Source organism: Triticum aestivum, chromosome 6A (assembly GCF_018294505.1).
Source record: "Triticum aestivum cultivar Chinese Spring chromosome 6A, IWGSC CS RefSeq v2.1, whole genome shotgun sequence".
NCBI lineage: Eukaryota > Viridiplantae > Streptophyta > Magnoliopsida > Poales > Poaceae > Triticum > Triticum aestivum.
In genome coordinates, this window is record NC_057809.1 from 452,758,829 (window position 1) to 452,781,023 (window position 22,195).

The following is a 22,195-nucleotide window of genomic DNA, read 5'->3' on the forward strand; positions in this document are numbered from 1 at the left end:
TTTTGGAAAAAAATAAAAAGCAAACTACGAGGCAGCTGCAGTTCAAATTTTACCCGCTTCCTGCTGAATCAGCAGAAATTTATCTTTTTTCACGAGAGGTGGATCAAATATTTTGACACCAAACCATTTGGTCAATTTTGCATTAAATATGGCTTAGTATTTTAGAAAAATGATTTGGTACAATTTTGGAAAAAATATTTGTTAGGTTCTTCACAAAAAACACTTTTTGTGCACTCGAAAAATGAAAAATGAATTTTTTGTGCAAAGAAAATGGAACCCCCCAAATCAACATTGTTTGTCAACCCAAGATACACACATGTGCACTATATTGATTCATTTTAATAAACTATAAGGATGTGTTTGATAGTAAAGTACTAAAAACCAAAGTATTAAAAACCGTAGTATTCTTTAAAACCATGGTATTTGAAAAAACCGTAGCATTCTTTAAATACGTAGAAAATGCAGAGGTATCAAACGGGGCCTAAGTGGTTAATATGTTGAATGTTTGCCCTGAATAAGAGGATAAAAACTATAAGAAAAAACAACATATTTTTTTACATAACCTTAATTCTTATTGGTGGAATCAGCTAAGGCATGGATCGATGACATGGCGTACATCCCCCCCGTCCATCCAACCATCCCGAGCCAGCCACCCCACGACCCCAGACCAACCGTGACCTAATCTATCCATTCCTTTCCCACCCCAGGATCTCTCCTCTCCTCTCCTCCACGTCTGCCGCACCCACCCACCCATCCCCCGCCGCCGCCTACCTCCACTCCACCAGCGACATCCGCCCTCTGCCCCCGATCCTCTCCACCTCCCCTCACCTTCTATCCCACAGCAGGGCCCCTAGATCGAGGAGGCGGGCGCCGTCAGATCCGCCATGCCCACAGCTCTCTCTGCCCCACCCCAAACCCTACCCACAACCGCCGCTGTGCTCCATCACCAGCGACCTTGCCGCCGCCGCCCCTATCCCCTCGCCCTATCTCCATACCCGCGACGCCGAGCCGGACGGGAGGAGCCACCGCCCCGCAGCACGCTCGCGCCGGTACGTACAGGCGGTGCCCCCGCCGGATCTGAACAAGAACACTGAGTGGTTCATGTACCTGGCGTTCCTAGATCCATCTGCCCCACCCTCTGCTCACCCTATCTCCCTCGGTGTTGGGGCATCCAGATCGAGCAGGTCAGGTGCCGGCGCTCCATGATCTCCATGCGATGCGCCGGCGAGGCGACGGTGATGCTTGTGGTGGACGCCTCCGCCGTCTTCCACCAACACACAGCCGCGCCCTGCGACGCCGCTCTTCCACGCGACGAGAGGCCTGGGTGCCGCTCGGCTGGGACAGAACCCCGCGCTCGACGATGCCATGGACATGGAGGTCTTCAAGGTACCCTCTTCCTCTCCTTCTCTGTCCCTCACCTCCAATACTTGCCACTGAGCTCGTGACAACGCCATGTCTCACTTGGGCCCTCTTATGCTTGCTCCCTACGGTCTCTCGATGAACACAATTGCTTACTCCTAAAATCCCTAATTCCTAGGGTTTACTCTTGTTGTTCTACATACTTTCATGTACCACTATCATACTCCAGGCTTGCTTAGAATTGCAATTCCACGCTTAGAATCATGACACCATCGAGTCATAGGGACATCTCAACTTCTGAACGAAAAAACCATTATTGTTTGCTGCATTGCATATACCATTACAGTTCTTGATTGAGTTTTGGACTTGCGTAATTCCATCATCAGGGGAAGCTGATACCCACACAGCCAGCTCGTGCTCACTGTGTTTGACTGCCAGCTCGTGCTCACTGTGTTTGACCGCCAGCTCCTGCTCTACTGCGACAAGTACCGATGTCCACACAGGTATGACCTGCGTGCCCCCCATGACCTTGCACCGGTGCTATGTGCGTGAGCGCGCGCGCTTGCTGCAATGTCGGGTGCGGTGGTGTGCTGCAAACTTGCGATGGGGGCGGCCAGGTGGTGCGTGGCCATGTGTGTGGCGATATATGGAGCTCTGGAGATTCCTATTGGATTGCCGAGACTTGGTCTTGGTTCTGCAGTTAGCGTGTTGTCTTTGCTCTAATCTGGTTAAAACTGTGTGATTAGACTAGTAGCATCAGCTCTTTATCTGGAAAAAGAATACTATCAAGTCCTTAGCTAGCTAGCTAACTAGTACAAGCTGCAACCCAATAGGAACAGTAGCTTTCATGCACACATCTAGCTAGCTAGTTAGTAATTACACTACTAGTATTCAGAAACAACTTCACTTTGAAACTCTGAATCACTTCTCCCTGAGAGACACTTCACCAAAATATATCCTGTTCCAAACTCTTATTTGTATCATTATTTACCGAATGTTATTTTATTATTTTTGTTGAACTAATCTTGTATGAATCATCCCTCTTCTCTAGGTCTTTATGAAGCTTTGGAACTGAGGGACGGTGGATCTGACTACTTGGGAAAGGGTGTTTCCAAGGTTCCATTTGAGCGAATTTTATAACGAAATGTTTCTATAGCAAGCTATAGTTAATTAGTTGGCAAGTGTGATGTCCATTCACGCCTCCTCTTTTTTTGCAGGTCTGGCAGCACCGTCGTGTCGACGACGAAGGTGGTGACCGCGGCAGCGAGCGGCGCGAGTTGGTGGCTGCGGGACTCGACGGCACGGCTCATATATGCGCGAGCTGGGCATTACTTTGAGTTCATATATGTGCTTGTCACTCCATAGGTTATAGTGATTCCCTCTGTTTCCTTATATGTTCTTGTAGTTTGGTTGCTTTCCTGTTCATGCATGTTTGTACAGCTATATATAGTTATGCTGTGAATCTGTCATGCATGTATTGAAATGCAGGAAATGTTTAATACATGTTCACTCTCAGTTGGGATATTGAATTGTACATAGTTATGTGATTCATGTCTGCTTCTTATCTTATTAAGTGATTATCTTTATGTCCTTGCTACCAGTAGGATGGTTAATAGCTTGTTTTGTAGTTCTCTACTTTATGCAAATAGCTTCTTATAAGGCAATATAATTGGTTGTTTTGTGCTGCTGGCCTAATTAAACATGATCAGTATGTATACTTGTTTGAGATAGACATTTCATGCATGTTTATGAGGTACGAATTCTACAGATGTCACAAAATATTGGTGGCAAAGTGTCTTCTTATCTTTATATTTACTTAGCTAAAATCTTAGAGTAACAATAACTGTACTTGACAAGTAAACATTAGCATCTTAAATGATCATCTTAAATGATTAGCTAAAATGATGTAGGAGTAGTAGAAACTTCATGGTTTATCCTGATTGCTGAACATGGGAGATGCATCTTCTTTTGCATATCAATTACATAGTAGTACTATATAATGCTTGCCGATGTGGTACATTCAATACTGGCAGCACTATCCATTAATTACACTGGCCATTTTACGCCAGGCTTTAGATTCTGCCAAGCCAGATCTGTTGACCCGCGGTTTGATTCGTGGCGTGCGAGATTTGTTCCTGGGCTGACGTGGTGTGTTTGCCGGTGTGATTTTCGCAGGCCTTGGACAAGATCAGTACGGTGCCGATGGAGGCCCTCACCGCCGGGGCCGATGTGTCCATGATTGGGCAGTTTGGTGTTGGCTTCTACTCCCCCTACCTTGTTGCTGAGAGGGTCGTCGTCACCATGAAGCACAACAACGACGGACAGTACGTGTGGGAGTCCCAGGCCGGTAGCTCCTTCACCGTCACTCGTGATACGTTTGGGGAGCAGCTCGGCAGGGGTACCAAGATGGTCCTCTACCTCAAGGACGACTAGGTATGCAGTCCAATCCTCCTATACTATGATGGCTTACTCTTCATGTCTTGATGTGGTTCTCTGCTTAGTGTAGCTGTATTAGACTCACTATGAGATGTCCACTCTTGTTTTGTTAAAAACATGAACTGTTAAGTCATCTATTCATGGCCGTTGCTTTTGTTCAGTATATATGTGTGCTTTCTGATTTGTATGCATAGGTGGTTATAGGTTGCTGTGATGAATATAAATATTAACAAGTGCTCATGCATGCCGGTATACTAGAGCTAGTTGTATGTGCTCATTACCTTCCTGTTGTCACTTTGTCAGCATCAATCCAATCCAACCCAGCCCAATGAATCTAACCTGCTCGTTTAGTTCTTGCCATCGGTGGTAGCCAACAACAAACCGATCTTAGCTGCTGCCGGCTGTTTGGCATCCTACGTATTTTTTGCTGCTAGTCTCAGAAATAATGCATAAATGGCATCAAAACTGCTTCATGCTATCTCTCGGGCAAAGTAGATGCTAGTTTTGTTACTATCTGTACATCATCATGTCTACTTGATGCAAGTTCTATTTTTTGTTTGTTCTATTTTTTGTTTGTCTCTCTTTGACATATTGCTTTTTCTTTTTGAATGTGCAGGTTATTTGCATCTTGATTAGGAGATGATGGTGATCATCTTTTGTTGCGGGGAACCTGTTAGATAAAGTTTATGTGATTTGAACCTGCAAGATACAGTTCTGTATAATGTTGTGTGAGATAAAAGTTATGTACTTGTGAACATAGGAGATAAGTTATTGATATGTGTTGGTCTGTCTAATGTTATGCGAGATAAAGTTGTGTGAGAAAGTTTTCTATACTTGTGTTATTACTGTGGGAAAGAAGTACTGTTACTATACTGATTTGAGAATATTGGTTGTAAATAAAAGAGGGCTTGGCCCATTATTGGATTGTAAAAAGGCCCTGTCCAGAATTTATATTGCACTCTATACTTGGGCTCTAAAAAGGCCATGGCCCAAACTATGTTGGACTTGTTTCTAAAAAGAGCAATATAAATTTCAGATTCTAAGAGGGTTGAGGCCCCCAAAAAATGGATTGTAAAAGACTGCATCTCAGAAAAAAAAAGTCTTGATTGTTGGGCCAGGCCTATTTAGCTAATCAAAGCATAGGGAAAAAATAAATTAAATGGGCTGAATTAATGGGCTCGGCCCATGTAAAACGCCGAATTGGACCGGGCTGAATCTTGTGCCACGTCAGATTGCCACGCTGGATGCCTACGTGGCCTGGGGAGGTTGCTAGTGACCAAAACGCCATAGTAGACGTATTTTGGTCGTAAACGTCTTTGACCATTCCAGAAGAAAGGTTGCTATAGTCAGTTTATGACGGCCAGCTTTTGACCTTATGTTTTTGGTCACAAAAAGGTCACAAATGGAAATTTGTGACCATTCAATGACCAATAGTGGTGGTCACAAGTTGACATATTTCTTGTAGTGTGTCCGACCCTGCAAAATAAGTTCCACATTCCACCGTAGAGAGAATAATATTTTTGCAAATCTAGTTTGCTAGCTTGTTTTGGCAGCATGACGTTATGTCATGGCCCGATGATTATTCGAACCGTTTCCTTCAACCAGCCCCACACATAACGCGAGGCAGTTTTTCGACACGTCTTGTCAAAGCAGAGATCGTGTCCCCTTATTACAGGATTCTCATCAATACGGGCGTGGGTAACCCAACCGCGCCATCAATTACGGCGCTCGGGGGATAAGCGAGTTTTATCAGGCAAGTGGGGACGCTTAGTTTCGTCCGCCCATATAAAGGGATAAGGATTCACCTTTCTATCCACGCCTTCTTCCTCCCTTGCTCATCCGTTTTGGCACACTCGAGCTCTAGCGCCCAAGTCCACACTTCCCACCTCAACCTTCTCCAACCATGTCCGGAGCGGGAGGCAGGTGGATGGTCTCCTCCGTCACGGAGGGAGACATCAAGAAACTGAGGAGAGCCGAATACCTGCCCGACGACATCGCGCACCGGCTCCCAGATGAGGGGCAGCTCATCCCCACCCCCAGGCCCCATGAGAGGGTAGTATTCCTCACCCATTTCCTCCGCGGACTGGGATTCCCTCTCCATCCATTCGTCTTGGGGCTCATGTTTTATTACGGCCTGGATTTCCACAATCTGGCCCCAAACTTCATCCTCAACATCTCGGCGTTTATCGTCGTGTGCGAGGCCTTCCTCCGCATCAAGCCCCACTTCGGCTTATGGCTGAAGACCTTCAATGTCAAGCCGAAGCCATGGTGGACAAGATGCCCAACGTAACATGGCTCGAGGGCTCCTTTGTGGAAACCATAAAGGGGTGGCAATCGGGGTGGTTCTACATCACTGAGCCGCGCGACCCTGTATGGGCAGCGTCCCCCGAGTTCCGATCTAGCATCCCCACGCGGCTCACCTCCTGGAAAGAGAAGGGCCTGTCCTGGGGTAGTTCGGAAAAGCTGACCGGACTCCAAACATGTATTCAAAACATGGTGAACAAGAAGCTCAAGCTTGTCAACATAGTCCAAGTTATGCTCATCCGCCAGATCCTCCCATGCCAACAACGGGAGTTCAACTTGTGGGAGTTCGACCCGACGCAGCACTGAACTCTGAACAGGCTCTTCGACACGACTCATGAAGATGCCTGGAGGGTGCTGTTCAAAAGTGCCGAGGCCCCCCCTCCTATTACTGAGGATTGCAGATTCAGCGCGAAGTGCCAAGCCAGTGCGGTAAGCTGCTTTACCTTTCATAGGATACTTATTTTTTTATGGATTGACTCTATGCGGGATCTAAACTCCCGTACCTTTGACAGGACTGGCAGAAAATGGCTGGACAGATCGACTATCCGACTCCTTTGCTCGAAGGCCCTGCAGACGCTCTTCTGGCGAAGATGTTGACTCCGGCCCCTTATACAGTGCCGGAGAAGACCAAGAAGGCCAAGGGAACCCGAAAGAGTTCCCGACGCCAGGCGTCGTCGGACTCACCGTCCGATGACTCTGCGACGCACTCTTCCCCGAAAGACGAGGAAGAAGAAGAAGATGCTCCCCACCGACTGGGGGAGACAGGAAAAGGAAGGCCGCCCCAACTGGGGGTGCCGAAGGGTCCAAGAAGGGAAGGACTCTCCTTCCGGACAGCTCCACCGCCGCCGACGAAGGCGAAGACGAGTGGTTGCCCAGGGCCAAGCCCCCGGGGAGATCGTAAGTATGCGGATACCAGAGTAACCCATAGGATTCCTTTGTCGCACTGCTTTCCCTAACGCCGAAGACAATTATGCAGGCCGCCACGAGCCAGTATCGATGTATCATCGGACGGCTCCTCGTGCTTGTCGGACATGGATTGCGATCAAGTCCCAACCGCCACCTCCCCTCATCCTGGCGACGACGCCGAGGTGTTGTCTCGAGAGGCACCGGATCAAGGGGAGACAGTCCCGGAGGCGCCTCAAGGCGACCTTCCAGACTCCGGGAGCCGAGGGGACGGGGCCCCTGAGAGCTCCGAGTCGGCCCTCAGCCGAACACTGCGCCGGAACCTCCAGTGGTTCCAGGCTCGGGCTGGCGTCCTCCTTCTAAGAGGGGAAAGACGCCTGTGCTGGTGACCTCTGTCCATCCAGAGGCGCCATACAATCTGTTGGAAGCGCTTCGCAACGCTTCCATCGACGAGGAGCTCCGCACTATCATGAGTGCGGTGATCCAGAAGGTTCAGTCCGCCAAGGGCGGATTGACTGAAGCCTGTGCCAGCCTTCTAACAGGCTTCGAGGTAAGTGTTTTAAAATGTAGTAGAAATATTACTGCTTAGACAGTAGCCCCTGATGCTTTGTTCGGTGTTCACAAAGAAAAGACGAACAGAGGATCAAATAATATCGCAGGAGTCTAATATAAGTGTGTCAATATGCATATGCAGGCTTCACTGCTGGCGTCCGCCGCACTGATTGCGGAGGTCGCCATACTGAAGCAGCACCTCGAGGGGTCCAGGAAAGAACTCGGCCTTGCCAAGAGGCAGCTCGAGGAGAACAAGGGTAAGTAATACCCTGTCTATAGATATGTATATATAAAAGAGGACGCAATTGCAAAATGACAGGATCATCGTATGTTTGCCAGGGGCCACGACCGAGGTGGCGACCCTGAAGCAAGCACTAACCAGGGCCGAAGATAAAGCGGCCAAGGACCACACCGAGCAAGAGAAGCACGAGGCTCGGGTGGGCGAGGTGCAGCAAGAGCTCCAGGCTCTCGTGGCGAAGCATGAGGCGTTGGAGCTTAACTCAAAGACGCGGGAGTCTGAGCTTGCCGCGGCCCTTGGGAGTGTAAAAAGTGCCAAGGCCGAAGCCCAAAAGGCCCTCCAAGAGATTGACGCGATGAAGAAGATAGTGGCGGGTAAGGCTTTCTATATGCAAAGCAAGCTTGTAAAAGTAAATTACCAATTACTTACCCGGATCCGGAGCTCTTCAGGAGCATTCGCAGATTTTCCCCGCAGTGTGTCCGATGCCACACAATTTTACCAGGCCGAGGACGGAAGCTCGACGGAGAAGCTGTTCTGGTCTCAGTATGCTGAGGCCGGACATTCGGTGCCAATGAGCGACCAGCTGAAGCAGATGGTCGAGCTACATAAGGCGGCCGATCAGGCCATGAAGAGCTTTATAGTCCGGCTATGGCCTGGCGACGCCCTTCCGAACAGCTTCTTCGGCCTGGTGAGGCGGCTTGTAGATACCTGCCCGTGGCTGGAGGTCGTCAAGCAATCTGTCTGCATTGAAGGTGCACGCCGGGCTTTCGCCCGTGTGAAATTGCAGTGGGTCAAGCTGGACGCCGTGAAGCTGATCAAGGTGGGGCCGCCGGAGGGCAAGGAGCACCGCCACCCCGAGATGTATTACGAGGGTGTTCTGCCGGGTGCCTATCTCGTTTCATCCTTGCTCGTTTTATCCTGTATGTATGAAAACTTGTTTCAGATGCGCTATGCAACGCTTGTTGGAATTTAAAATATTACCTTCTGTTTGGCTGTTTATCCAATCTGAGAGATGGCTAGTCCTCGGCTTCTGCCCCCATGCCACGAGTGCTGGGGTGTTCGGGATAAACCTGAGCACTCTTGTTCCCATGTTTGGGTCCTTCGAGGGAGGTGCTCAGCACAGCGAACAAGGCAACCGGACTAATAACGCTTCATCACTCTAACTTAGCCATAGAATTCTATAATTTTAAATTTTGGCGAAGCCCCTGGTATTCGGAAGGCCGAATTCGGGGCGCGATACACGCCTTTAAGCCGGACAGGGCCAGCCCCTCGCTCTAAGCGGCATTAGTCTTTAGGGACTTGAAAACCTCGCCGAACAGCGACCAGTCTCTCGCCTTATCATGACAGTCAGTTTCAGCTTTCTCTACTGAGGTGCTGAACCCAGCAGAACCGGGGCACAATCGCAGTAGTTCTCCTAGCGCTACCTTAGCCGATAGAGCGGAACGTAAGGTACCAAAACATAGGAGCTGGGCAAACCCAACATTTGACCAAAGACATGATTCGGAGCTGATGCATATAATGTTATAAGTTCGGGGTGCCGCACTTGTGAAAGTCTTCGGACTTTTCACACCGCATTGTGGGGTACGTAAGCCCCTGCTGTATTGGTCGTACCATAGTGTACGGTTGCAAGGCGTTATTAATGAACACATAGATATATATATATAACAAGAATGCAATAATAGTCGTAATGTCATGCATTGTTTAAAAAATTGCGTTAAAGCAGAGTGATACAGATAGTGCGATAAGCAAAGAGTAGGACTATGTCCCTTCCAAGGGCAAGCTAAGGAATGATATTAAATTGAGTATTTCACTCGTTACTGTAATCAACCTGGGAATTCCATGGTATAACGTAGCTGTCTGCCTCCTTGGTTACTGCATCGTGTGTTCGGCAATAGTGTTGCCGGACAGTGTTTCTGGAGATTAAGGTCCTGAAAGAAAAAGAAAAATAACCAAATGGGAAGCCCCTAGTGCGGTTTAGGCCGCGTCTTGGGGCGTGCCGCAGTTGTGCCCCCCTCCCCACCTATGCCCATGGTATTTTTAATGCGTAATTATGTACGCGCGGCACGAGTTTCGCCGCTGGGCTGGGATTGGGGTGGCCGCCGTATTGCTACGCGAGCTCAGATCGCGCCAGGCAGTCTATTTGCCGATTGCCCCAAGCGTGCTTGAAGGCGTCCGGGCTGTGAAGCGCCGAACTGGTTGATTGCCATGAGAGGCTGCTTTGCATTTCTGCTGTGAGAGCTGCAGTGTGCTCCTCTGTCCGGAGAGAGCGCTCTGTGTTTCCATTGACTGTAATAACTCTGCGAGGTCCTGGCATCTTGAGCTTGAGGTATGGATAATGCGGTACCACATTGAATCTAGAAAATGCGGTTCGCCCGAGCAGCGCGTGATAACCACTGCGGAACGGGACTATATCGAAGATTAACTCTTCGCTTCGGAAGTTATCCGGGGATCCGAAGACCACTTCCAGTGTAATTGAGCCTGTGCAATGGGCCTCTACACTTGAAATGACGCCCTTAAAGGTCGTTTTTGTGGGTTTGATCCTTGAGGGGTCTATACCCATTTTGCACACTGTGTCCTGATAAAGCAGGTTCAGGCTGCTGCCGCCATCCATAAGGACTCGAGTGAGGTGAAATCCGTCAATGATTGGTTCTAGGACTAGTGCGGCGAATCCTTCATGACGGATACTAGTGGGGTGGTCCCTGCGATCGAAGGTGATCGGGCAGGAGGACCAAGGGTTGAACTTTGTGGCGACTGGCTCCAACGCATATACGTCCCTGAGCGCACACTTCCGCTCCCTCTTGGGGATGTGGGTTGCGTATATCATGTTCACCGTCCGCACTTGTGGGGGAAACCTCTTCTGTCCTCCAGCGTGCGGCTGCCTGGGCTCCTCCTTGTCATCGCTATGCGGCCCCTTGTCCTTGTTTTCAGCAATTAACTTGCTGGCCTGCTTGAACACCCAACAATCCCTGTTTGTGTGATTGGCTGGCTTGTCTGGGGTGCCATGTATTTGACACGAGCGATCGAGTATACGGTCCAAGCTGGACGGACCCGGCGTACTTTGTTTGAATGGCTTTTTCCGCTGACATGGTTTAGAGCCTTTGAATCCGGCATTGACTGTCGTATCCTTAGTATTTTCGCTGTTAAGGTGGCACTTATGTTTGTTGCGACGTGACCTGCTATTGCCATCCTTGGTATCTGAGGTACCATGGTTCTTTGATATGTTATTACTGCGAGCCAGCCAGCTGTCTTCTCCCGCACAAAAGCGGGTCATGAGCGTCGTGAGAGCTGCCATAGATTTCGGCATTTCCTGACCAAGGTGTCGTGCTAGCCACTCGTCTCGGATGTTGTGTTTGAAAGCCGCTAAGGCCTTCTCATCTGGACAGTCGACGATTTGATTTTTCTTTGTAAGGAACCGAGTCCAAAATTGCCTGGCCGATTCTTCTGGCTACTGAATTATGTGGCTCAAGTCATCGGCGTCTGGTGGTCGCACATAAGTGCCCTGAAAGTTGTCGAGGAATGCGGCTTCCAGATCTTCCCAATAGCTAATGGAGTCTGCTGGCAAGCTGTTAAGCCAATGCCGCGCTGGTCCTTTGAGCTTTAGTGGGAGGTATTTGATGGCGTGTAAGTCATCACCGCGGGCCATGTGGATGTGGAGGAGGAAATCCTCAATCCATACTGCGGGATCTGTTGTGCCATCGTATGATTCAATATTTACAGGTTTGAAACCTTCCGGGAATTTATATTCCATTACTTCATCTGTGAAGCATAAGGGGTGTGCGGCGCCTCTGTATTGGGCTATATCGCGACGTAGCTCGAATGGGTCTTGCCTGCTGTGTTCGGCCCGGCCGGATTTGCTTTTACTGTATCCGGCGTGACGTTTATCCTCTCGCAGAGTGGTGCGTCGTCGTGATCCGTAGATCAATCTTGCATGCTTTGCTTTGTCCTCCAATATGTCTCGCAGGTCTGGCGTATCTCCCCATGCCTTTTTATTTGAATGGCGTCGGGGTGGAGGCTGAGCTTTTGGCTGGAATGCCTCTCTATCACGGCCACGAGGTGGCCGATCAGCCCTATCATACGCTTCTTCCTCCAGTCGGGGTAGTAGCCTGCACTTTGGGTAATTCTTGGAGGGGCGCTCGAGTTTATATTCCTCGGCCGCGAGGACTTCAATCCATCTGTCAGCTAGCAGATCTTGATCAGCTTGAAGCTGCTACTGCTTTTTCTTCAGGCTATTTGCCATGGCCATAAGCCGGCGCTTGAAGCGCTCTTGTTCGACAGGATCCTCTGGTACGGCGAATTCATCGTCGCCGAGGCTTGCCTCGTCATCAGAGGGGGGGATGTAATTGTCATCCTCCTCCTCTCCGTCTGCCGCTCTCTCAAGAGAGCTGGCTCCTTCATCCTCCTGCTCTAAATCTTGTTGGACGGGATTGTTGTTGTCTTCGGCACTATCCGGAGTGTTATTATCTCCTGTGCCGGTATCACCACTTTTGCTTTGGCGGGACTTAGAGCGGCGCCGCTGACATCGGCTCTTGGGTTGCTTCTTGGAGGGGTCATCCTCCGCTATCTCGTCGCCGTTGCCTTTGTTGGGTGTATCCACCATGTATATGTCATATGACGAGGTGGCTTTCTAGTGCCCTATAGGCGCTGGTTCATGTTTGTCTCCTACATCGTCCTCCATACCATTGATGTCTTTGGAGTCGAAGTCGAGCATGTCGGTTAAATCATCGACAGTGGCTATGAAGTGGGTGGTGGGTGGGCGTCGAATTTCTTCGTCGTCCGCATCCCAATCCTGTTGGCCATAGTCCAGCCAGGGCTCTCCTGACAAAGAGAGAGACCTTAGTGAATTCAGAATGTCGCCGAAGGGCGAGTGCTGAAAGATATCCGCGGCGGTGAATTCCATGATCGGCGCCCAATCGAATTCGATTGGCAGGGGCGCGGATGGTTCGGAGTCCGGAAAAGAGTCCGGCACCTTGGAGTCACGGGCTGCGCAGAGGGTTAGGATGGTGTTCATCTCGATCACCATTGAGACTGCAGCCCCTGAGGCGGTGTCTAACCACTCGTCCTCGATTGGCGCAGTTGGCTCCGAGCTAACGGTCGGAGCTGATGCGGGCGCGGCCTCTGGGGTACTGTTCGGCGGCAGAGCTAGGTCATACCCATCGTGACAGTGTGGCGCGCCCAGCTGTGGCTCGAATCCGTCGAAGATCAAGTCTCCACGGATGTCGGTCATGTAGTTCAAACTTCCAAAACTGACCTGATGGCCAGGGGCGTAGCTTTCAGTCTGCTCCAGATGGCCAAGCGAATTAGCCCGCAGTGCAAAGCCGCCGAATATGAAGATCTGTCCAGGGAGAAAAGTCTCACCCTAGAACGCATCGCTATCGATGATAGTAGGAGCCGTCAAGCCTAATGGCGACGACACAGAGGAACTCTCAATGAAAGCACCAATGTCGGTGTTAAAACCGACGGATCTCGGGGAGGGGGTCCCGAACTGTTCGTCTAGGCCGGATGGTAACAGGAGGCAGGGGACACGATGTTTTACCCAGGTTCGGGCCCTCTTGATGGAGGTAAAACCCTACGTCCTGCTTGATTAATATTGATGATATGGGTAGTACAAGAGTAGATCTACCATGAGATCGGAGAGGCTAAACCCTAGAAGCTAGCCTATGGTATGATTGTATGTTGTGGTTGTTATCCTACGGACTAAAACCCTTCAGTTTATATAGACACCGGAGAGGGTTAGGGTTACACAAGGTCGGTTACAAAGGAGGAGATATCCATATCCGTATTGCCTAGCTTGCCTTCCACGCCAAGTAGAGTCCCATCCGGACACGAGACAAAGTCTTGAATCTTGTATCTTCATAGTCTAACAGTCCAGCTGTCCGGAGACCCCCCCAATCCAGGACTCCCTCAAGTGGGTTTGATGATGTTTCATTGATCTTCAAGGCATTAGGCCTTGCATGATCATGAAATATGTCATATGTGACATGCTAGAATTTTCTTGGAATTAATGAAGAAAATTTCCTTTGTAAATATTTCAAAATCTTGAAATATCCAGAAAGGGGTTTTGAGGGGTTTGACCAATAATTTGAACATGACCATGTGTTTAAACTCTTATATATGGACAATATATGTCCACTGAGCTTCCCTAAATTTTCTCAAATATTTTTGACACATTAAAATAATTTTAACCTATTAAAGACCATTTCTGGCCTTAAGAAAAAGCCTTTAAATAAAATAGGAAAATAACTTTTAAAATTATATTTTTGTGGTTTCTGGGTGTCCTATATCTAATAGGAGTCAAATATATTTTTAGAAAGATTTTTACTGCCCTTAATTAAGTACTTGCAGGCAAATCTCAATTCAGGGGTTTTTGGAAAACTAATTTTTGAAAATACTATTTGGGAAAATTATTTTTTAAGAAATTATTTTTATGTCCTATACACATGGCATGATCATCGGGTAAGGTTTTGGATCAAGGAGGAGTATAAGAGTTGGAGGATTTATTTGATTTTTAGAGCACTTGCAACCAACACACAAAAATCAAATCAAGCAAAGACCATAACACTCGAAAGTTTTTGTCAACCCACATTTTATCATGATTGATTAGCTAAGTGTTGTGGCATGAAAATCAGGGTGTGACATCCGAGTTGGAGTAGCCAACAAGATTAGAGGAGGCCCTCTTTGGATACCAAATGCCAAAATTTGTGGTATGGATTAAGTATCTCACTATCCTTTTCACGGACTTAAGATGACATTCTTTAGGAGCGGCTTGATATCGTGCACACATGCACACACTTAGCATAATATCGGGGCGTGAAGCACATAGATATAACAATGAACCAATCATAGAGCGATAAACCGTTTGATCAACCGGTTCACCATATTTGGTTAAATCAAGATGTCCACTAGTAGGCATGGGTGTAGTCATACCTTTGCATTCTTGCATATTGAAGTTCTTGAATAAGTCCTTGGTGTACTTTGTTTGAGAGACAAAGGTACCTTCCTTAGTTTGCTTGATTTGCAAACCAAGAAAGAATGTGAGTTCACTCATCATCGACATCTCAAACTTCTCTGACATTAGCTTTCCAAACTTTTCACTAAAATGAGGGTTAGTTGATCCAAATATAATATCCACATAAATTTGGCACACAAATAGTTTTCCATTAACCCCTTTAGTAAAATGAGTAGAATCTATTTTCCAGTTTCAAAGCCTTTTTCAATAAGGAATTTGGTCAAGCATTTGTACCATGCTCTAGGAGCTTGTTTAAGACCATAAAGAGCTTTGTGAAGTTTGTAAACATGATTAGGTTTCTTAGGATTGACAAATCTGGGAGGCTTCTTAACACAAACTTCCTCCTCTATTTCACCATTTAGAATAGCACTTTTAATGTCCATTTGGTACAAGGTGAGATCATGATGATTAGCATCGGCAAGTAAGATGCGAATGGACTCAAGTCTAGCAATGGGGGCATATGTCTCACCATAGTCCATACCTTCGACTTGAGTGTAGCCTTGGGCGGCGAGACGTGCTTTGTTGTGAACTACTTGTCCATCTTCATCTTGCTTGTTGCAAAACACCCATTTGGTACCGATGATGTTGTGGTTGTTGTCGGGCTTCTCAACTAATGTCCAAACTTGATTTCTCTCATAGTTGTGTAGCTCTTCATGCATGGCATTTATCCAATCCGGATCTTCCAAGGCTTCTTCAACCTTCATAGGTTCAATGCTAAAGATAAATGAATAGTGTTCACAAAAGTTAGCTAAACGAGTTTTTGAGCGAGTGATTCTCCCGGTTTGGATATCATTGTAGATTTGCTCGACGGGATGGTCTTTAGAAATTCTTGCTCGAACTCGTGAAAGCTTTTGCTTGGATCTAGGTTGAACATCTTTTTCATCTTGTTCTTCTTCTTGGACTTCTTCGTTGTTGACGTTGTCGTTGTCTTGTCGTGGTGGAGAAGGAGGTTGTAGGCGTTCATCTTGGTGCACTTCCTCGTTTTCTTCATTTTGGCGTGTCCCACTTGTGGATGCTTCCGTATCAACTCTTGGTTCACCTTGTCGTGAGGTAGAAGCTTCCACTTGGAGGGACAAGGTACTCTCCTTCACCTCCGTTGGATGAATCTTACCAATAGACAAGTCTTGGATTGCTTCCGAAGGGTCTTTGTCTCCTACATCAATTGGCAATTGCTCTACTTGCGAGCCATTAGATTCATCAAACTTCACATCTACCGTCTCTTCAACCTTTCGGGTGAAGTTGTTGTAGACATGGTATGTGTGAGAGTTTGAGCCATAACCAAGTAGGAAACCTTCATGAGACTTAGGAGAAAATTTAGAACGACGATGCTTATCAAGAATGTAGCACTTTGAGCCGAATACTCAAAAGTATCCAACTTGTGGTTTGTTACCGGTGAGGAGCTCGTATGCCATCTTGCCGAGTAGCTTGTGAAGATACAAGCAATTTGTTGCATGACAAGCTGTCTCAACCGCTTCCGCCATCAAGTGCTTTGGCATTTTGTACTCATCAAGCATCGTTCTCGCTATTTCAATGAGTGTCCGGTTCTTCCTTTCAACAACTCCATTTTGTTGAGGTGTGTACGTAGTCGAGAACTCATGTGAAATCCCTTCTTCGTCAAGAAAGGTGTCCACATTTGTGTTCTTGAACTCCGTTCCATTGTCGCTGCAAACCTTCTTGATTTTCACTTCAAATTGATTTTGGGCCTTCCTAGCATAGTTTTTGAAGATCTTTTGGACCTGCGATTTATCATCGAGAAATAACACCCACGTAAATCTTGAAAAATCATCAACTATAACTAGACCAAAAGTATTTCCACCGAGACTTTTGTAAGCGTTAGGACCAAAAAGATCCATGTGAAGTAGCTCGAGTGGTCTCCTTGTAGTCATGATGCTCTTCACGGGATGCCTTCCTCCAACCTGTTTACCTGCTTGATAGGCACTGCAAAGTCTATCCTTATCAAATATGACATCGTTAACGCCAAGGATATGATTTTCTTTAATAAGCTTGTCAAGGTTACGCATACCAACATGACCTAATCGTCTATGCCATAACCAACCTTTAGAGGATTTAGCAATTAAGCAAGTTTTAGGTTGAGCCTTTTTAGTGAAATCAACAATGTAAAGATCACCTCTGCGTATACCGGTAAAGACTATTTTATGATTATCTCTACGAAACACTTGGCAATCTACTTCAGTGAATAGGACATTGAAACCGAAATCAGCAAGTCTAGATATTGAAAGTAAATTGTAGCCAAGAGATTCAACGAGCATGACATTTTGTATGGAGCTATCATGTGAGATGGCCACCTTACCTAGGCCAACCACCTTATCCTTTGAGTTATCACCAAAGGTGACATACTTTCGAGGGCCATCGTTTTCAGCAAGCTCATGGAACATGTCTTTATCTCTGGTCATATGATCAGTACATCCACTATCAAGGACCCATTTCTTTCCTCCGGCCATGTAGCCGTGAAGATTTGCCATAAGACCAAAATGTCTCATGGCATCATCAAGATCATAGTCACTATCATCATCCTCATCATGGTATCCATGTTCAACATCGTCTTGTGATTGATCAACTCCTAGAGAGGGTAATTCATTAGATAAATGATCATTTCTATGGTCATCTTTGTGAATTCTAATAGCTTTGGAAATGATATTGCTAATGATTCCAACATCTCCTTTGGCACTCATAAGATTTGTAAGCTCAAATAAGAGGTCACCAAATTTGGGATCATTGGAATTCATCTTAATCAAGGCAATGGACTTATGGAGAATTTCATCTAGATCTTTCAAGGAATAATTTGGAAATAGTTCCTCAAGAAATTTCCATATGGTGTAGGCACACTAAGAGTAGGCAAACATCCAATCAAGTTTCTAGGCAAGCCTCTAGTGATAAGATTAACAGTTCTAAGATTGTGAATCATGTCAATTCACTCATCAAGGGTAGGATGCATGGGATCAACATGAGGTGAACAAGGGCTAGCAATATACTTGCTCAAATGATATTCATTGAAAATTTCAAGCATTTCATTTTTCCACTCATGAAAATATTCTCCATCAAGAATAGGCACTCTACGTCTAAGACTCCCCAAAGTAGACTCATCCATCTTCCTCCAATGGTGTTTTAAACCAAGGCAATGGAGACCAAAGCTCTGATACCAATTAAAAGGATCGAGAAGAGGTGTCTACAGGGGGGGTGATTAGACACTAAGTGCTAAAAGTTGAAGTTTTTAATTTTCTTAAGTTGAAGTGGAGTTTAGGCACAAGTTTAACAAACACAATACATATCAAGAAAGCATGCAAAGAGTATATGAGCAGTGGAAAGTAAAGCATGCAACTTGCAAGAATGTAAAGAGATGGGATTGGAGTGTGCAAACGCAATTTGGAGACACGGAGATTTTTGAGACGTGGTTCCGATAGGTGGTGCTATCGTACATCCACCTTGATGGAGACTTCAACCCATGAAGGGTAACAGCTGCGCGAGTCCACGGAGGGCTCCACCCACGAAGGGTCCACGAAGAAGCAACCTTGTCTATCCCAACATGGTAGTCGCCCACGAATTACTTGCCTCACTAGCGGTAGATCTTCACGAAGTAGGCGATCTCCTTGCCCTTACAAACTCCTTGGTTCAACTCCACAATCTTGTCGGAGGCTCCCAAGTGACACCTAGCTAATCTAGGAGACACCACTCTCCAAGAAGTAACAAATGGTGTGTTGATGATGAACTCCTTGCTCTTGTGCTTCAAATGATAGTCTTCCCAACACTCAACTCTCTCTCACAGGATATGGATTTGGTGGAAAGAGGATTTGAGTGGAAAGCAACTTGGGGAAGGCTAGAGATCAAGATTCATATGGTAAGAATGGAATTTCTTGGCCTCAACACAAGTGTAGGTGGTTCTCTCTCAGAAAAAGGTAAGTTGGAAGTGTAGGTTTGTTCTGATGGCTCTCTCCACGAATGAAGAGGGGGTGGAGGGGTATATATAGCCTCCACACAAAATCTAACCGTTACACACAACTTGCCAATCTCAGTGGGACCGAATTGATAAACTCGGTCGGACCGACTCAGCAAAGCTATTGACCGTTAGGGTTTTCGGTGGGACCGACTGGATCAACTCGGTCGGACCGATGTGCTAGGGTTAGGGTAAATCCAAAACTCGGTTTGACCGATTACTCAAGCTCGGTGGGACCGATTTGTGTAATAAGAGAAACAGAGAGTTGGCCAAGCAAACTCGGTGGGGCCGATTGCATACCTCGGTGGGACCGAAAATATTGCAACAGGTAACAGAGAGTTTGCAAGCCCATCTCGGTGAGACCAAGATCCCATCGGTGAGATCGAACTGATTAGGGTTTCTGGCAGTGGCTATGTCAACTAAACTCGGTGGCTCCGGATAGAAAGAATCGGTGGGTCCGAGTTGGATATTTGGTGTGGGACATATTTGGAAGTGAGAAAGTGGTTGAGGGCTTTGGAGCATATCACTAAGCACTTTGAGCAAGCAAGCCATTAAACAACACCTCATCCCTCCTCGACAGTATTGGCTTTTCCTATAGACTCAATGTGATCTTGGATCACTCAAATAGAAAATGTAGAGTCTTGAGCTTGGAGCTTGAGCCAATCCTTTGTCCTTAGCATTTTGAAGGGGTTCGACATCCTCTAGTCCATGCCACTTCATTGTTGAACTTATCTGAAACATACTAGGTAAAAGTGTTAGTCCAACAAGAGATATGTTGTCATTAATTACCAAAACCACCTAGGGAGCACTTGTTCTTTCAACTGGCAAGCCTGGTCCCAACTGATGATAAACCGTCTAGTCCAGCTAAGGCTAAGATTGAACGTATCATGCGGCAATGCTTGTGGAGAGGGAACACGGATACGCCCCGGCAACCATTGGCGGCTTGGGATTTGGTTTGTTGTCCTAAAAACCTGGGAGGTTTGGGCGTCCTAGACTTGAACATACAGAATGATGCCTTGTTGATCTAGCATCTTTTCAAGTTCTTTAATAAGATGCACGTGCCATGGGTATCACTTATTTGGGACACATATTATGTCGCAGCGCCACCCCAAGTCACTCAACACTACTAGGGAAAACCCTAGCAGTAGCACTGGTTTTGTGCTCACTAGTAGCGCGGGTAGGCGCGCTACTAATAAGGCGCTACAGCTATTGCTTAGCAGTAACGCATGTCGCACGCGCTACTGCTAGGACAAATAGCTGCAGCGCTTGTTCTCTCCCACGCTGCTACTAATGTAACTACTGGCAGCGTGTTTTCTTTCCATCGCTACTAGTATTGTTTTTATATTTTTTTATATTTAGTGTATTTATGCGCCATCGTACAAATATTTGTACAATACCAGTTATGAGGTTTACATCATTATGTCCATAACAGTGTGTCAAATGAAGGTGGATTAGGTTCAAGTGGAGGCAATATGTGGTGCATGTCAAAAGTATACTACTAATCCAAACTTGATCTAGTTTGGACTAGTAGTACTTTCGATGTGCACCACATGTTGCCTCCACTTGAATCTAATCCGCCAGCACAAGCTATTTAATCATCATCATAATCATTAGCACCAACAATATTTATTTAATCACCACTAACACTAGCTAATAATAATCATCAGTCATTACCACCAACACTAGCTATTTTATCATCATAGTAATAGTGTAGCACATCATCATCCTCAAACTCATTTCTAGCTAATCACTCCTGCTGCTCTCTCTTAGGTAAAACAACATAAAACATGTGTAGCTTTCCTCCTTGATCAAGTTGGAGCATGCAGATGAACCTGTCTCCTAATTTTGGGTAGCACATCTGTTTGCTGCCCCCTAGTACTTGTCTGCGCTCCCCCATCACATATCTGGTCCAGTCTTGCACTATTAAGCATTCATCGCTGATCTAGAATGCACTAAATTAACATGTAGGATATCTTGGCCGTAAGCTAATAATACTCATGGTACCTTTAGTCTCGATCCCATAAGGCACAACATTCATCGGGAGTCCCTGTTGAAGAACATCGTATGGTCACATACTTAGCAATGAAATTTAGCTTCACAAATAATGTATGGAAAAGATGCACTGAGGACAAATAGTAAAAAATCTTACCATCCTTCCTAAATAGATGTGACCGTAGTTCATGATGAACACTATTGGTCGCACGTTTTCAGTACTAAGATTTCTAAGTCCAGGAAGAAAATTTGTCTTGACGGTATCAAGATCCTCAAGCCATGAAACATAATGACTTAGCTCCTCGCGGTTTAGTTCAGCCCCGGGACAGTAGTAGGTCCTGTCTACCAAGCGCTGGACATGTTTGCTTGCACCGAAATAAGCTGACAATACAAATTAGTTGTCAACTATTTTTGAATAAACAATATCAAAGACATAAATATGGTTGAGAAACTTACATTTTGGTGTAACTGGAGGCGTCTGCACATCGACCCAAATGTCGGTATTACCTTCAATATCATCTTCTGAACGAATATCAAAGGTGATAAACATATCAGGCTGAAATGCATAAGTCTTGCATAGTGCTCGCCATGTTTTGCATCCAAAATAGGTGTAGTCATCTGAATTGTATAATTTTGCGTGGAAAATATAACCATGCTCGGTCTTCAAATAAACTTTCTTTACCTCCATAGTATGACTGAAACCTATCTTATCCAATACAAAAACTCTTGCATGGCAGGGGATACGCTAGTAGAATAGTAAAAAAAAATATAATTTCAAGCAAATGAAGCAGATGTCATGCTTAATTACGAAAAAAGACTTGTCGTTGTGACTTACTGTATCCACTTCGAAGTTCCCGTCCAGCATGATGCTGAAGCGCCTATCATCATCTAGGAAGATTCCGCCGCACAGGCCGCACTCGTCTTCGCAGTATTTGCAAATACTGAAATCCTTTTTGTCGTCAGACATTTCCTATGTTCATAGTTAAAACATTAATTGAAAATCAATATAAGACAACTACCAGGATACTCAACACACAAATCCGGGGCACTCGATATTTCCTACATATTCTGGCAAAAGTCATGCCAAAATTCACGGAAAAATCCGGCATGATCTTTGCTAAAATAGGATATATCGAGCGCCTGAAATTTGCCGGAACGGAAATGAATGAACACTCCGGCAAAACATAGGCCACTCGGAGGTGTAACCTGCAAACATGTCCGGCCACTTGGATATTGAGCAACACAAGATATACATTTCAAAATATCTTATAAGACTCAAATTAGCATGCATTCAATAAGCAAAAGTAAATCATCTCATGCGTCCGTACATCATCGAATATTATCACTAATACATCCCGAATAGTGTCATACATATAACATCACTAGTACAACTAAAACCCTAGCACACGACGGGTATCGGCGCGGGCGGTGGACACCCACAGAGAAGTAACCA

General features: G+C 46.2%; 1 protein-coding gene across 1 annotated transcript; it reads left to right on the forward strand.

Moving 5' to 3' along the window:
- Nucleotides 1-1,929: 1,929 nt before the first annotated feature.
- On the forward strand, nt 1,930-3,792 carry LOC123130730 (heat shock protein 81-3). Its single transcript, XM_044550549.1, has 3 exons — nt 1,930-1,976; nt 2,577-2,610; nt 3,535-3,792. Exons 1-3 carry the CDS (start codon nt 1,930-1,932, stop codon nt 3,790-3,792), a joined length of 339 nt encoding a protein of 112 aa, XP_044406484.1.
- Nucleotides 3,793-22,195: the final 18,403 nt, after the last annotated feature.